This window comes from Amblyomma maculatum, chromosome 11, assembly GCF_055883805.1.
Source record: "Amblyomma maculatum isolate TAMU_Amacu chromosome 11, ASM5588380v1, whole genome shotgun sequence".
Classification (NCBI taxonomy): domain Eukaryota; kingdom Metazoa; phylum Arthropoda; class Arachnida; order Ixodida; family Ixodidae; genus Amblyomma; species Amblyomma maculatum.
Genome location: NC_139354.1, coordinates 132,844,320 through 132,862,663, shown reverse-complemented (window position 1 = coordinate 132,862,663; position 18,344 = coordinate 132,844,320). Strand labels below are relative to the sequence as shown.

Genomic DNA, 18,344 nt, shown 5'->3' with positions numbered 1-18,344 from the left:
TGGTAAGAATGGTATTGAAGTGAAAGTGACGATAAAGTTTCACGAAAAAAAAAAGACATTTTGATTCCAACAACGTGCGAAAATCCAAATCAGAAGCTGACCCAAGAGGAGAGTATAGTTCTTATGGGAGAAGAAGTATAGATTTTGCTATGTTATTTCTGAGACATTTGCCCACCGAAAAAGCTCAATTTGCCCTTCCTTTTGAATGCTTGAAGGAAATGTTTTAAGGATTCTGCTTGTGCTGTGTTCTGAAAGAATGCATTTGTGGATCTCGACATAATAAAATTCTGCCTTACTCTGGTAACTGCTAAACTGTTCGGATTGAAATTATATGGGATCGGAAAAAAATATTCTGTATCACGACATGTGTATATTGTGAATTTCTCTCAGTCGCCTTTGTAAAGAGCACGATAAAACTGTTTAAATCTGCAGCTCTTAAATATAGATTGTTTTTAAAATTTACTGTCATTTTCTTAAACTTCTGACTGGAGTACGCCACAATTTTCACAGATGATACCGCATCCCGTTATCAAATGGGTGAAACTAAAAACTTAAAGGTATAGAGTTTAAAAAGTAAAAGGAGCAAATTCCTTTCTCAGGCTTGCGACTATTGGAATAATGTGTTTTCAGGACAATGCTACCAACGAAAAATGTAGTTAGATTCGCTCTAAAGCCTCGGACATGAGGGAATAAAAAAAGATGTTAAGGAGAATACTCTTTTATCAAAGGGAAAATGTCCTTTCAATTTTAAAAGTGATTTTTGTACTGCAGCACTGGAAGGAAACAAACAGCATGATCTTGAGACAATGAGAAATACGAATAATCATACTTACGTCAAATTAACATAGAGACCACTTTGAAATGACAGGCAACATGACTCATTTCGCTGATAATGAGTTGCCATGACATGCAATCACGGCCAACTCTCCGCGTTTGTTTCAAGCGTGTTAGAGAAACTCATCTGGGAAAAAGTCTTGGCTGTTCGACAGGGTCATGACATTCCAACCACTGTGCTTCACGTGGAGATTTAAGAAACTCCAATTTGAAAAAAAAATTAAAATCGAGGAATGATACGGCGCTGTTAAAGATGTCATGGAATTAACTTTTAAGAGGTAAGTTAGGCTCACTACTATTTTTCTGTTAATAAGCCTGACTCGTGCTGTACCCATTCACCTTTCTCTGCCCGCTTCTGTCGTTGGTAAGTTATCATTCTAAAGAAATACAGAAATAATCTTTCGGTGTAAATTATTCAAATAACCTGTTTAATATTGAAGCTAAGAATTCTTACCTTAAGGAGCACACTATGCTAATCTTTGCTAGTAACAATTTCTGGGAACTCATTTTCGGAAGGTTCACTGCGTGCCACCTGTATTGGCAAAAATGTCAATGATACTTTGGTCAATAATATCAACGACAGTCATTTCACGTCAGTACATACAGCGCTACTAATATATTTCAGTGTTTCTACTTGATGTCATTAAAGCATGTGTTTCACTATTGCGAATAAATTGTTTCCAAACTGTATTATAGGCCTGTTCACGCAACAAATTGCGATGCTTTTAGTGTATGCGAATTTGTCAACGACACCGCAGAAAGGTATTGCTAAGTCGTTGCACAGCATGATAAGATGGACTTTAAACTCAAATGCAGTTTTCAGGTTCCTGATTATTAAAACATAATCACTCGAACCGTAAAGGCACCTTAAGCCTTACACTTTCAGCTCACGATCCATGCTTCATGCATGACGACTGAAATGTAAAGGCAAATGCCTTTAACAGGTCATTAGTTGCGTTAGCAGAAAGTGTGCGCGAGAAGTGTTTGCGAGATTTGCGACATTATTCGGGATTCAACGTAATATCGATGGCGAACTGGTATATAGTGACCGATAATTATAGTTGGTGATAGATAATGAGAGTCAGTGATGAGAAATAGAGAGAGATCCTCTCTCTAGAGAGAATTATGCGCAGAGCTCGCTCTCACAGATAGGGAGATGGTGAGAGAGAGGAATAGGGTCCCTGTAGATAGAGAAAAAGAGCCTCTCTCCCTTTCTCTTCCATCCCCTTCCTTTTTTTCCTTTCTTTCCCTTCTTTCTCTTTTCCGGTCAAGCTCTCCATTTTCTATCTCCAAGTCTCCCTTCTCAATCCGCCCTGTGCATCCCCATCCCTCTATCTCTCTTGAGGTTAGAGGGAGTAGAGAGAGGTAGAAAGACACTTTCGGAGGGAGAGTGGAGAGAGACTGTATTTCTCACTCTAGAGAGACTGATAGTCTATGGTATAGACTGTATAGAGTAAAGAGTGAAAGGGAGGAGAGAGGGAGAGAGTATCTCTCTGTCTTTCTCTAAAGAGAGACTGTTTAATCTCTCTGTTTCTCTGTGTAGAAATTAGAAGTTCTAACAATCGCAGCTGGCCAGGAAATTGCTTTCGCCTTCCTGCAGGAAAAGTATAAATTTGTTTGCAAAATTGTTAGTTCTCGGCTCTCCTCAGAAATTCTATTATTAGCAGTAATAAAGTTTGGGGTCTTGCGCAAACGTTCAAGCTCACAAAACTCGTGGACTTATCTTTTGAGAGTTTTGTACTTTTTCAGCAGGCCATATTTTTCATGAAATGCATCGTGTTTCGTTGTTCCGGAAAAGCATTTTATTTGTGCGTCCAAGTTTCTTATGAGTGTTCGACGCATTCAATGGAATGATTTTATTTTCCGCGCTACGGGGGGGGGGGGGGGGGGGGGTGAGTGGACCTTTCACGGTGTATCGAAATTTCTAAATGTAGAAATAATGCATCGTTCAAGGCTTTCTTGCATGTTATAAGCAGATAATTTAACCTTTAAAGGAGCGGCTACCTTCATCCTATGCAGATTATAAAATACTTATAGGAAAGAAGTGCTAATCTTAACCTTACCTGTCTGTTTCCCGCTTTCATCGTACGCAGTGCGCATGAGAACCTCCCAAGTTATCCGGCTTCGAATGGCTTGCGAGAAGACGGACTCCTCGTTCTGCATGATGTACCTGTAGGGTAGTCATGGTGTAATTGTGTGCAAAGGAAGTAAGGTGCGCGTTTAACAAAAAAAAAAACCATACCTTCTTCTTCATATCAGAACATTCGCAAGATTTAAAGTCGCAAAAAAAAAAAAACACGATATATACAGAGAAGACAATGGGACGAAGGCGCTTCGTCCTGTTGTCTTCTCTATGTTTATCCTGTTTTTTTTACTCTTTTAAATATTAAGAATGCACTGTTAGTAATTTGCCCAAGAGAAGGTTATTTTCATAACAGAAACTAACCTGGGTGGGGAGGGGGGGCGTTATGCAAGAGCGCGGGAGATGTAGTTAGCGGCAGAAGTTCATCTATTCTGCTGGCAGAACTAATCTGCTTAAATAACGCCAGAAGCACCCTTTGGCTTATTAGAAGCGCTTAATCTAAGGCTATCTGAGTGTGTCTTGAGCTATGCACTGAAATCGGATGAATATTGCAAAATGTGAACGCAAGAACTATGCAGACATTACGAAGTGATTTGTGCGCAGTGTATATATATATATATATATATATATATATATATATATATATATATATATATATATATATATATATATATATATATATATATATATATATATATATATATATATATATATATAGGTATACTCAATTCTACCTTGAAGAAGGACGGTCCACCGTCCGAAACTGTTGGAATAAAATAGATAATCGGGAAAGTTGTGTGACACCCTGTTTGAATTTAACTCTGGCCCATTAGTAACAAGCAATCCATGTCTAAGTATATATATATATATATACTTATATATACATATATACACTGTTGTTGAATGTATATATATATATATATATATATATATATATATATATATATATATATATATATATATATATATATATATATATATATATATATATTCAACAAAAAGAAAATAAAAAAACTCAGCCGGGATGGTGTGGTCCCTACGCCTAGCTATCCTTTAACACCGCCTGTGGCCAAGGATTAACCAGCCCCACCTGTGGCTAAAGATAAAGTAGCTCCTCGCCAGCCTTGCGGGTCTGCTGGAAACCAGTCTACCATGGCTACTGATAATGTTGTGAATGTGTCGAGTATGCCGCTTTCTCCTTCGGAACGAACGTTGCTCTCTAGGGGCTAACATTCTGCCCTACGACAGGAAAATTCAATGAATTTTAGTTATTTCACGATTTAGATAACTTTGCCAGGAGTCTACATCTCCGTGAATACTTCAGTAACCACGAAACGAAGCGTGAAACTAACATAACTGGGATAAACCATGGACACCAAGGGAACACAGAGACAAACATTTAGATATGTACATCGCTGCTGTTCAAAAAGATTTTCTGGCTGCGTACACAATAACAAAACCTAATGCAGTCCGTAACAACCTGTCACCCGAAGAGCGCCAAGCCCTCGACGCCTTGAGTCAGCGGTCCGACATCATCATCAAACCTGCGAACAAAGGCGGCGCTATTGCTGTTATGGACAAGGCAGAGTATTTAACAGAAGGTTTCCGACAATTGGAAGATAAACGTTTCTACACTAAATTGGATAGCGATCCGACAAGAGATTTTGAAACCAAAATCAACAATCAATTAGAATCTCTATTTCAAAAGCAAAAGATATCCCAGGATATGTTTAAAGCAATGAAGCCCATCAAACCGGTTCCCGGGCGATTCTACCCCCAACTGTCCCAGCCGCCCAACTGTGTCAAGTAACAGTACACTCACCGAAAATATTTCCGCAGTCCTTGACTTCATCTTTAAGGACATTATACCAACTATCCCTGCCTACATTAAGGACACAAATCATTTCCTCAGGGTCGTGTCCAACCTCAAAATTCCGATGGAAAGCTTTTTAGTCACAATGGACGTAACATCAATGCACACGAATATCCCCCATTCCGACGGCATACGCGCGGCAGTGGATGCATACCTTAAGACGGACCCCTCGGTGAACCTGGGTGAGGAAACCTTCTCCCCTATTCTTAGCCTGGTGCTTAATCACTATAACTTCCAATTAGAGGGAAGGCACTACTTTCAGGTTAACGGTACGGCGATGGGAACTACGGTGGCACCGGCCTATGCCAATATATTCAAAGCGGCCCTCGAGAAGCAATTCCTGGAGACTCAGTCTCTGAAGCCCCTTCTCTATAAACGTTTTCTTGACGATATTTTCCTCATTTGGCCCCACGACGAAGCAAGCCTGTTAACGTTTATACAAAATTACAATTCATTTCACCCATCCATATCCCTCACTCATAGCTTTTCTAAATCCTTAATTAACTTCTTGGACGTTACAATACAGAGAAAAGGCAACGATCTTAAGACTACCCTATACCGGAAACCTACCGACCGCCAGCAGTACCTACATTTCAAAAGCAGCCACCCACACCACTGTAAAACCAGCATGCCCTACTTACAGGCCCATAGATTCCGACGGATTTGCTCTGAACTAGAGGACTTGGACCGCTATGCGGAGCAACTGAAAACAAATCTTCAGCAAAAGGAATACCCCCCCCCCCCTTCATTGTTGATGGTGCTAGGGAAAGCTCGAGACTTAGACAGAAATGAAATAATCAACTTTGAAAAATCACAGCAGAACGACAGGCCAACAAACCTCGTTCTTACACATTCCTCAAACATGCCACGGGTTAATAATATCCTCTCGAAACATTTCAATACAACCCAGCAAACCAGTCACTTGTCTTCCATTTTCAAACAGCCACCGAGAGCAGTGTATCGGCGCTCTAGAAACCTAAAAGACATGTTAGTTAAATCTAAAACGACTGCCAATACTAACCCTAACCCCGGATGTAAACGGTGCGGAAAACCACGCTGTAAAGTTTGCAATCATATGCAGACGACAAATATTGTAAAAGGCAACTTCTCTGATTTCACCTTTAAGATCAAAGAATCATTGAACTGCGACAATGCCACTGTGGTATACAGGCTAAGCTGCGGTGTGTGCGGCATGGAATACGTCGGCCAGACCGAAAAACCATTCAGGTTTCGTTTCAATAACCACAAGGCCCACGTCCACACACTGCCAAATCTCCTTTTTCTAAGCATCTGTGCCTTCAAAACCACACTTCCGAAGACATTCGGGTCATTCTCCTTCAAACAAGCTTCCAAACAAGTCGACAAAGAGAACAAAGAGAATCGTACTTCATACACAAATTTCAGACTCTAACCCATGGAATTAATGAAACATTGGGCAACTTTGCCTTTCTGAAAAGCCTAGATGACTAATAGACGAGGCCATTATCTCCATTTGCCCACTCCCAAGAACTTCCTCCTTCTCACGCAAACTATACTGTTCGTTATTTAGCTCCTTGGACTCCCCCCATCTGGTCGGTTTTCTATTCCGCAACAAACGTCTTCACTTAGGAAACGCTCGCGCGAACGACTTGACGCGGATGCCCGGCTGCGGCATCGGGTTTCGGGAGAGCGCGTCTGGCCGACGGCTCTTTCGTCGCCGCGGCGGCGCGCTGCCCTGGCTCCGATCGCTGGCGCGTCGCGGGGTGGAACAACTTCGTCTAGAACACATAACTCTTATCCCAACGGTTTTTTGAACACCTGCACCGCTGGGGAGCGGACCGTCCTGGTATGCATGCTCGCGTTGTCTGTTTTTCACTCTTTTTTTTTTAATGTTATTCTCAACCTTTGATCAATTTCCGGCTTCTTTCGAGAGAGACTTGCCTTGCTTTTAGTGTCGTCTTCGTGGAAGCACAGCGCTTATGTAACATTCGTCGGCTCTCCAGTTTCTCTTTTTGCCCCTCTCCCCCCCCCCCATTTTTTTTTCTCTCCGTCTTTGTTGCGTTACCAGCCAATCAACGGGAGCTTTTCGCCATTTCTATCTATTCAGTAGTGTTTGCTTCTCCAAAGACGGAAAGCGAGAATTCCTTCTCCCTCACCTAACAGTGGCGTAATGTGCGGACTTGTTCTACATTCTCAGTTCTACCCTGAAGAAGGACGGTTGTCACCCGTTAATAAATATGAGGTATTATTAACGATGCGCCCTTAACGGTGCGCACACTCCCAGACACCCTTTGAGTGAGTGGGGGTAGCTGTTCCGGTCGCAAAGGAGATGCCCTCGACCTGCGTGGCAAGCTCAGCCGGAATTCAACTACCTTGTAGTGACAGAAGGGGGTGGTCGTTTGGTGCCCAGCGGTCGCCGGTTCAAACCAGAGTAAGGATCGGAGCCAGAAGTAACAAACAAAACACAATTTATGTAGAGCAAGAGACGATACACAAGATCACTTGAAATACAACAGACGAGAGGTTCACAGAATACAAACGCTAAGCATGCAACTACAGAATAATTCAATAAAACAGAGGCTTTCCAACAGATCAAACACGAGAGAGTTACATAAACAAACACCAAATTGTTCACCGGGCCCTGTTGCAGTCCGACGCCTCAAGAGTCACGATGTGGCCGCCATACGAGACGGGCGCCGCTCCCTTAAAAGTCCGTGGGCTTGCCAGCAGCGGGTGATCCCCGGGAGTCCAGCCGAAGCACAGGCGAGCACGTCGCAAAAAACTGACGAACTGACTGACTGACCGACTCACAAGCGGCGCGGTCTCTTTAAATAGGGCGCGCCGCGTCTGTCTGTTAGCACGCTCCAAAACTAGCGCGCACACACACTTAGCTTCGCTGGTTATAGCGCTCACTCTTCGGGCCGCGCGTCGTCATTGGCTAGGTCCCACAGAAGATTCTGGAATTTTCTGGCGGATTCCAGTCCCATGAACCACCGTCCTTCCCGGGCAATGGGAAATAGGGTGACGGCAACGCCTACAAAGCTACGCGCTCTCCCGCGCGGGGAAGGGGGCTTTTCTCTCCATGCTCTTGCAAGCGACGCCGCGCGGGCCTCACGCCGTACCGGCTTGATGAAAATGTGCGCCGATTTCGTGACAATGCCCCTCCCTTAAAGAATATTGTCCCACAATATTCACAACAACCGCGAACATCGCGCGCACATGCATGCGCTCACAAGTATATGGGTGCAAATGTCCACAACAGACACATTGCACAAATTTCACAAACTGTAATAACAAATCACAAAATTCACACATCAATGCCATGAAATTCACAAACATAGCAACACACTGTTCTCGGATACACATAGGAATCAACGTAGAAACCCATAGTTATTCAAATGTGATGCGCACAAACCCACGGCATGCTTTCGCCTATACTTCCAAAAACGGCTTGTAGCTCTTCGTTCGAACAGGTGAGCTCTTCTCAAACTGCCAGTTCTCTTTCTTACGAAGCACTGGCGCTTCTTTCGTTCGCGCGTCCGGCTCCCTTTTCTGGTACTAATGGTACTTCTCATTCGCGATTTTATTTCGCTCCTCCCTCTACACTTGAGTTCTGCATTCACATCGGAAGCGTGGCCAGAACTAACTCTACCTTGCCTAGCGGCGCTTCGAGCAGGCCGTCTCATTCTTTCTCGGTCGGGGCTGCTCTCCATGCGCTTGCGTATCCAGTCGTTCAGCCGCTTCTTCCTTCTTTTTCTATGAGACATTTCCGTGTCGACTTTGCCTGACTTGGAAGGTTTGGATTTGTTTCTTTTCGTTTCCACTTTTATTCGCACCTTTGGCCGAGGAACGTTTGATTCAGTTTTACCCGCATAATCAGAACATTGCCGTCTGAAAGGAGCGTCTTTTTGAGAACTTTGTTCTCCGTCAATACTTTTCATTTTCTTTCTTTTCTTTACGACCATCAGTCGTACTTTCTTGAAGCAAGACTTATTTTCAATTAGAGACTCATTCTCCTCACTTTTGGCTACATCCTGTTCCTTAAATGGTTTGTTAAACTCTTTTCTCGCAGTGCAGTCTTCTCTTTCTGGCGGTTTCCGTTTCTTATCTGCACTGTCATTCCCAACGGAGGGAAATATTTCGTCCTCCTCAATGAGTAAAGCCTCCTCGTCAGTCGAACCGTTCCTGGAAACCGGTTCTTGCATTTCGGCAAGAATGCTGTTCTCAGCATCAGCTCCATCTAAACTTTCGGGATCGCTGTTATTCGACAGCTCTTCCTTTCCGTCAGTCATGCGACCAGACGTGGAGCTAGAATATTGCACTTCCTCTTGAAGTGAAGAGTACATGCATGAGCCTTCTGGCTCGACAGCTGCCGTTGCAGCTTCTCTGCAACCTGTCGTCTCGGAGGGCACAATCTCATTTTTCTGAGAATTCTGAGCTCCAGTTAGGTCATCTGAAGTTTCTGTTGCAGGAACACGCTAATCCACAACCCCCTTCTGGCAGCTGGAGCCAGTTTCTACAGTACCTGTGGCTGTCAATGAATCGCTTGGTTCGCTGTACTTTCTAATATAAGGAAAGGTAACCTCCGGATGCTCGGTGATACCTTTCAAACGCCTAACTTCAGCCAGCTTTTTGAGAAGGATATCTCTCTCTTTTAAGAATTCTTTTTCGTTTTCTGCCTGCTTCCTGAGCCATTCTTTCTCTTGTTCTTCCCTTTGCCTCTCTCTTTCTTTCTCAGCCTCTTCTAGAACCTCCCTTTCTTTTCGCTCCACCCATTCTCGCAGTTCAGCTCCTTTAAGACCTTTCTCTAGGCCCAACGCAATAATCTCCTTGAGATTCGTCTTCAATCTGAACTACCTAATGCTAACACATAGCACTACTCAATGGACCTTCACAACCGCTTCAGTGCGGTACTTCTCGCTATCGCTCTGCTGCCACACTGTTTACGACCTCTTCGTAAACTCTTCAAACATGTTCTCCGTCCTCTGAGCTTGAGTGCACCACACGTCCTGTCGCGGACGCCAGAATAATTGTCACCCGTTAATAAATATGAGGTATTATTAACGATGCGCCCTTAACGGTGCGCACACTCCCAGACACCCTTCGAGTGAGGGGGGGGTAGCTGTTCCGGTCGCAAAGGAGATGCCCTCGACCTGCGTGGCAAGCTCAGCCGGAATTCAACTACCTTGTAGTGACAGGAGGGGGTGGTCGTTTGGTGCCCAGCGGTCGCCGGTTCAAACCAGAGTAAGGATCGGAGCCAGAAGTAACAAACAAAACACAATTTATGTAGAGCAAGAGACGATACACAAGATCACTTGAAATACAACAAACGAGAGGTTCACAGAATACAAACGCTAAGCATGCAACTACAGAATGATTCAATAAAACAGAGGCTTTCCAACAGATCAAACACGAGAGAGTTACATAAACAAACGCCAAATTGTTCACCAGGCACTGTTGCAGTCCGACGCCTCAAGAGTCACGATGTGGCTGCCAGACGAGACGTGCGCCGCTCCTTTGAAAGTCCGTGGGCTTGCCAGCAGCGGGTGATCCCCGGGAGTCCAGCCGAAGCACAGGCGGGCACGTCGCAAAAAACTGACGAACTGACTGACTCACAAGCGGCGCGGTATCTTTAAATAGGGCGCGCCGCGTCTGTCTGTTAGCACGCACCAAAACTAGCGCGCACACACACTTAGCTTCGCTGGTTATAGCGCTCCCTCTTCGAGCCGCGCGTCGTCATTGGCTAGGTCCCACAGAAGATTCTGGAATTTTCTGGCGGATTCCAGTCCCATGAACCACCGTCCTTCCCGGGCAATGGGAAAGAGGGTGACGGCAACGCCTACAAAGCTACGCGCTCTCCCGCGCGGGGAAGGGGGCTTTTCTCTCTATGCTCTTGCAAGCGACGCCGCGCGGGCCTCGCGCCGTACCGGCTTGATGAAAATGTGCGCCGATTTCGTGACAACGGTCCACCGTCCGAAACTGTTGGAATAAAATAGATAATCGGGAAAGTTGTGTGACATCCAGTTTGAATTTAACTATATATATACATATATAGGGGAAATGAGGGTGCTCGTTATGATACATGAAGGAAAGAAGCCAACAGTCGGCGGGGCCAAGGAAAGTACCATCCCCAGCGCTTTCCTTGACCTCGCCGATTGTTGTCTTCTTTCCTTCATATATATATATATATATATATATATATATATATACGCTCAAAAAAGGCACACGTGATGAAGAAAAGAATATATTGTCGTTTTGGCCGGGGGACCGGCCTTCGTCGGAAGAAACTAGGTTACATGCAGGTTAGGTCTATCAGTATCAGTACTGACGACGGTGACGATCTAATAATAAACCAAAACTATATTAGGTAGCACTCATGCAGTGACACATACGTCATGATGCAGATTACATCTGGTTTAAAATAACAAGAAAATAATAACGCAAAAATACTACCATGTGGAGGCGCAACACTATGCACAATCCTATGAAGCCCACGCGTGAGCAAAAGTGCATCACCATTCATCGAATTAGTAAGCATATTAGGACACGTCGCTAAATTGCGGACAAAGAGGTGGTCACAATATGCACACAAAAAAATAAATGAGAGGCTGAGAAAGAGAGAGAACAGAGGAATAAGATACTAGTCATTCCCCGGCTAATCTTTCGAAGTTGCAGTATTAAATCAGAAGTAATGTTACTCAGATTGACAGCTTAGCTTTCCTACGCTTTCGTTAATACCTGACCACACATCCTGAAAGTTGTGAATCAAAAAGGATTCTCTGACTTCGACGTCGAAGTGTGATGGAAACCCAGCTTCCATGATAGGCATTTTTAATTGATCAATTGAATGACCCTGATAGCTCACATTCTTGGGTAGTTGGTTGGGTAGGCTTGTACTGTGCGTCTTGTGATTGTTCAAACGCAATATAAAAGACGTCACAGTCTGTCCCATATACTGGAGCTGGCAGGCGGAACATTTAAGCAGATAAATTACATTGGTAGTGTCACGGGTGAAGTTCGGGTGCAGTTGCCTTTAATTCTTAAACGGTAGTTGGAAGCCGTGCTAATAGCTACTGATGACGCTGCCTTTTTGGAACATATTTTAGAACAAGATTTATTGCATGGCGCACAGCCAGTAAAATCGGAAATTGTGGTTCGCGAAGAAGTCAAAATATCACGCAAAGTTTTAGCACGTCTGAATGCAGCTCGAGTCGGTTCCCGGAAGGTGTCTTTTAGGCGATCACTTCGCATCAGGATGTGATATCTCCTTATAATACCTGTTACTTTAGGAAGAGAGGCTGAGTTGGTTAAAAGCAAGTTAGTTTCCTGCTTCTAGACAGGCTCTGCGCGTGTACCGTCATCGTCAATTAACTTTGCGGAATATTTTTGTTTAGTTAGAACGCATCGATGTTTTTCACAATTCCCCTATAAGCCAGATGGTTTAGAACATATCCTTTTAAAACGAACGGCCTGACTTTCAGAAATACTGGTCTTGCAATGGTTTACATGGCAGGTGTTAAACCAGTTGTAATCTACTTCATGACGCATGGGTGACTGCATGAGTGTTACTTATATTGGTATATCATAGATGGTCACTGTCATCAGTACTGATACTGACAAACCTAGCGTATAATGATAGGACGCTGCCTGTAACCTAGTTTCTTCCGACGAAGGCTGGTCCCATGGCCGAAACGTCAATTATATTTCTTCACCACGTCTCACTTTTGTTGAACGAATTCTCAACCAAGTCCAAAAAATCCACCTTTCTTTCATATTATATATATACAATTATGCCAAGTGATACGCGCTAAGTGATACGTCGTAGGAAAGCTAATTCAATTAACATTTTGCGTACTGCTGTCCTCATGGCCCTGGTTAGTAAAGGGATAGCGATGGAATTACATAGCAACAAAAAGTGACAGAAATACAATTTACACTGCTCTAATTCCTTTAACAGTTTAGATGGGAGGGTCTATGGGAGAGTTTTGGAGCGGAGATGGAGAAAGAAAAAGAAAAAAATTGGCTGTGACTTAGCTTGGTTAAGCCTTGTGATTGCGAAGCAATACGTGGTACTACTATTGTACCGCTTGTGGTGATGCTTGGCTGTGCTATATTCACCATGGTGACGCTCCGGTTATGTTTGCTGTTATGACTATGGTGACGCTTGACTGTACTATGTTTAGCGATGGTTTTACAGAACACCTTCATCGGTTTCAGCTCGGGTAGCTCGTGTGAGAGATTTCTCCCGTGCTTTCTCTAAGCGCTTATCTCGTTGTTCGGGTGTCTCTTCAGCACGCCGTTTTCTTCGCTGTTCATTGTACTTCTCTCAATACACACCTTCCTTCTCTAGGCGCCGTTGTCGCTCTTCCGATGTTTCTTGGGCATGTCGTTGTCGTCTGCTAGCGTTCAATCGCTTCGAACTGGTAGTGCTGCTAGTAGATGCACGTTCCAAACTGTCGGACAAATTCGTACCTTTCTCTCCGGCTCCTGTCGTCGATTCTGCTACCGAAGACATTGACCGCCTTTTCCACCTAGCTGCTTCTTGCACTCGTCGCTTGGAAAGCCGTTCTTCTCGCTCTTCTTCTGTCTCTGTGGCTCGCTTTTGCTTCCTCTTTGCAGCCTGCCTAAGCGCTATGACTGTAGACGGCATCTCATGGCTTGACGAGAGGAGCGGAGTCAGGCCGTAACTGCCACCGCGCAAGGCGACGGTGAGCCTCCGCTCTTACACAGATGGGATGACGTCACGCAGCGCGCAGCGCCACTGGTGAGAAGATCAGAAGTCGGGCGGCAACTGCCACCGCGCAAGGCGACGGAGCGATTTGAGCCCCGCTCTTGCACAGATGGTATAACGTCACGCAGTGCGCAGCGCCACTGGTGAGAAGATCAGAAGTCGGGCGGCAACTGCCACCGCGCAAGGCGACGGCGCGATTTCGAGCCCCGCTCTTACGCAGATGGTATGACGTCACGCAGCGCGCAGCGCCACTAGTGAGAGGAACGGAGTCAGGCCGTAACTGCCACCGCGCAAGGCGACGGCGCGAGTTGAGCCCCCACTCTTAGAGAGATGGTATGACGTCACACAGCCAGGTCACGCTAAAGGTCAAGCGTGGCTGCCACCTCCGCGCCTTTTGACGGGCTGAGGTGGTAGCTAAAGCAGTATTGCTTCGCAATAAAAGTAATACCTGGCACAACACGAAAAAGGGGTAAAATATGCTAAAGGAGAGAAGCAAACAAATCCAGGGTATTTTATAGTCAAAGAACAAGCGACAACCGCGAAAGGAAGCTACCTAAGGACGAGCACCTTACCACGTTATCAGATAAAGCCTTTGCCTAAGAATATACAAGGTTTCCCGTAAGTTGCCATTCGAAGCAAAATTATTTCTGTAGCATTATGATAGTGTTGGTGGTAGATATTGTCACGTCTCGATTGAACGCCAAGGAGGACCCAAAGATAGGACGGGTTTAATAAATCAACCTGGACGAGTCTTGCGCTCCAACTTCCTTCTCTTCCAGGCTCGCGCTTGTGGGGCCCAGTCATCATCTTTGGCGTCGTCTTCTATGCGGCATTTGCCCCCCTCCTCAGGAAGCATCGTCCCGATGAGCATAAAAGGGAGTAGGGGGTCAAGGTCAGTCCGAGTTGTACGGCTTCATGCGTACAACGTGGACGACGTCGGCCTGTTGCCGGCGTCGCTTTGAGGTCGACACCCCGTCTGGCACCACCTCATAAGTGACGTCGGTTAAACGTCGCTGAACAACATGTGGCCCGAAATATCGCCGCAATAGTTTTTCGGAGAGTCCACGGCGGCGAAAAGGCGTCCAGACCCACACTTTGTCGCCAGGTTCGTACATGACATGTCGGCGTCTATGATTGTAGCGTCGTGCATCATGCTCTTGCTGATTCTTGATCCGCACACGCGCTAGTTGGCGGGCTTCCTCTGCACGCTGAGCGATTTCCTCGGCGTCCTGATCGAGATCGTCGGTGTCGGCATTCGGGAGCAACATTGCATCCAGCATAGTTGTTACTGGTCGCCCGTGAAGGAGGCTGAATGGTGTCATACGAGTGGTGTCTTGGCGTGCCGTATTGTAGGCGAACGTGACGTAGGGAAGAATTTCGTCCCAATTCTTGTGGTTCACGTCAACGTACATGCAAAGCATGTCTTCAATGGTTTTATTGAGGCGTTCCGTCAACCCATTGGTTTGGGGGTGATAGGCTGTAGTTTTACGGTGACTGGTACCACTGAGGCGGAGAACGGTCTCCAAAAGTTCGGCCGTAAATGCAGTTCCTCGGCCAGTTATAATGAGCGCCGGAGCGCCATGCCTCAGGACAATGTTCTCCACGAAGAACCGAGCTGCTTCGGCGGCGGTACCCCTTGGCAGAGCCTTGGTCTCCGCGTAGCGGGTTAGATAATCGGTGGCGACAATTATCCATTTATTTCCGGCTGTCGACGTCGGAAATGGTCCCAGGAGGTCCATGCCGATTTGCTTAAAAGGTGTTGTTGGCACTTGAAGAGGATGGAGTAGGCCAGCTGGTTTTACAGGGGGTGACTTACGGCGCTGGCAGTCTATGCACGTACGTACATAGTGTTTCACTGTCGCAGGCAGTTTTGGCCAGTAGTATCCGTGCTGGACTCTAGCCAACGTGCGGGTGTAGCCTAGGTGACCGGCGGTTGGCTCGTCGTGACACGCTTGCAGAACTTCACTGCGGAGAACAGATGGGACGACGAGTAGATGACTGTTTCCCCCAGGGCGGAAGTTCTTCTTGTAAAGCACGTTGTTGCGAATAAAGAATGAAGAGATTACTCGGGTGAAAATCTTAGGCACAACGGTAGTTCGTTTTTCCAAGAAATCAATAAGAGGGAGCAATTCCTGGTCTTCTCGCTGCTGTTGGGAAAGCGTTGCGTCATCTATGACACCTAAAAACGCAGTGTCTTCATCGATCATAGTGAAAGGTTCGACCGGCGCTCGCGAAAGGCAGTCAGCATCCGCGTGCTTTTTTCCAGATTTGTAAATAACTGCCATGTCGAATTCTTGTAATCGAAGGCTCCAACGCGCGAGTCTCCCTGAAGGGTCCTTTAGATTCGTCAGCCAACAGAGCGAGTGATGGTCACTAACGACTTGAAAGGGGCGAGCGTACAAATAAGGGCGGAACTTCATAACCGCCCATACCACTGCAAGGCATTCTTTTTCGGTTGCCGAGTAGTTCGCTTCTGCTTTAGATAGGGTCCTGCTGGCGTAAGCAATTACTTTTTCCACACCACCCTGGCGCTGCACCAGCACAGCACCTAAGCCCACGTTGCTGGCATCCGTATGAAGCAGTGTAGGGGCGTCGTCATCAAAGTGCGCCAGGACAGGTGGTGTCTGTAAACGTCTCCGCAGCTCATTAAACGCTTGTTCCTGTTCTTCACCCCAGTGAAAGACAGCATTGTCACGCGTCAGCGAAGTTAATGGCCAGGCAATTCGTGAGAAACCAGCAATAAACCGGCGGTAATAGGCGCAAAGACCCAGGAAACGCCGCAATGTCTTTTTGTCCGTAGGTGTCGGGAACTTGGCGACTGCGGAGAGCTTTTCAGGATCAGGCCGGACACCTTCTTGGCTAACGACGTGACCTAAGAATTGCAGCTCCTCGTACCCGAAGTGGCACTTCTCGGGTTTTAGTGTGAGGCCCGCAGATCGTATGGCCTGAAATACAGCTAGCAGACGGCGTAGATGCTCTTCAAATGTGGCCGAAAACACAATCACGTCGTCAAGATACACCAGGCATGTTTGCCACTTAAGTCCCGAGAGCACAGTATCCATCAACCTCTGAAATGTTGCTGGTGCTGAGCATAAACCGAACGGAAGGACCTTAAACTCGTACAATCCATCGGGAGTGACGAATGCTGTCTTCTCCCGATCTCTCTCGTCTACTTCTATCTGCCAATATCCACTTTTCAAGTCCATTGATGAGAAGTAACGTGCATTTCGTAGGCGATCAATGGAATCGTCGATGCGAGGAAGAGGGTAGACGTCTTTTTTAGTTACTTGGTTGAGCTTGCGGTAATCTATGCAAAATCGTAAGCTGCCGTCCTTCTTTTTAACAAGTACCACGGGGGAAGCCCAGGGGCTCTGTGACGGCTGGATAACGTCGTCTCTAAGCATTTCGGCCACCTGGCGCTGAATGGCTGCACGTTCTTTCGGAGCTACACGGTAAGGATTTTGTCGAATCGGGCGAATCGAGTCATCCGTGATGATTCGATGTTTTGTCAAAGGCGTTTGGCCGATCCGCGATTCGGAAGCAAAGCAGTCTCGAAATTGATCTATGAGATCCAAAAGACGGTCCCGTTCTGAAGAAGACAAATTTTTACTCACATCGACGATGGTTACGGGCGTCTTGCACATTGATCCTTCCTGTTGCAGTGAGAAGCAGTGCTGCGCCTTTGGGATGCTGTCGAAAAAGGCCACAGTTGTGCCTTTCGGAATTTGCTGACGCTCGTCGCTGAAGTTTGTCAGCAGCACTTCGGTCTGTCCATTGGTCAAGTTGACTAGCCCTCGAGCTATAGAAACACCTCGGCTTAGTACCAGGGCGACTGCCCTTTCGGCGATACCATCGCCGGTATGCGCCATGTCGCACTTCACTTCAACAAGAGAGCATGATCGCGGAGGTAATGTCACTGTCTCATTGGCGACGCGTAAGGGCATCAGTGGTACTTCCGCACAACCAAAGTCTTCATGTTTGTTGGTGAAGGCAACGACGCTGTCACGAATGCTGATTACAGCCCCATGAAGACGCAGAAAGTCCATGCCCAAGATGAGATCTTTGCAACAGTCAGGGAGAATAACGAAGCTGCCAACAAACACCGCGTTTCCTATTCCTATCCGGGCAGTGCACTCCCCTGTCGGTGCCAGTAGCTGGCCCCCCGCACTTCTTATTACTGGCCCAGTCCATTCGGTTTTTACTTTGCGCAGCGTGTCAGCCAGTTTCTGGCTAATAATTGAAAAATCCGCCCCGGTATCCACCAGAGCATGTACCTCCAGCCCATCAATGGAAACGGCGAGGTCAGCGCTAACAACGTTATCTGGGTTGCTCGTCTCTTTCGGCATTTTCGGCGGAAGTGCGGCAAGGTCAGCGGTATCAGCTTCGTCGTCGGGGCTGCTCATCTGATGCGGCATTTTCGGTGCTAATGTAGGCGGCATTTTCGGCGGTAGTGCGGCAATGTCAATACTAACGGCAGCGTCAGAAGCACGGGCTGTCGGCTGTTGCGGCGGTGGTGAGGGTTTTGACACTTTTAGACTGTGTGCAACCTCCCCTCGTGAGGTTGCGGCTGTTAGTTTCCCCGGTGAGGGCTAGGGGACCGCCGTCCGCCAACGTCAGCATTGCCACGACGCATCGGCGGAGAATAACGCTGTGGCGATGGGGAGGAGCGGCGGCGGAAGCCCGCGGATTCGGTTTCCCTGCTGACCGGAAGGCCGTCCTCGGTTTGGGCAGTGTCAGCGTCGAAGCGGCGGCGAGCAGAAGCAGACGGAAAGGCCTGCCCCTCTTCGCGGTAACGGCAGTACCGATATACGTGGCCAGGTTGTCCGCAGTAGAAACAGAGTGGC

General features: G+C 46.5%; 1 protein-coding gene across 1 annotated transcript in view; it reads right to left on the bottom strand.

The window, feature by feature from the left end:
* LOC146174992 (anoctamin-4-like) overlaps window positions 1–18,344 on the bottom strand; it is a 108,036-nt gene that overhangs the window by 73,767 nt on the left and 15,925 nt on the right. Inside the window, exon 7 of the mRNA XM_084585498.1 lies at window positions 2,898–3,004. Within this exon, the coding sequence (XP_084441624.1) occupies window positions 2,898–3,004 (107 nt within the window). The remainder of the gene's footprint in view (window positions 1–2,897; window positions 3,005–18,344) is intronic.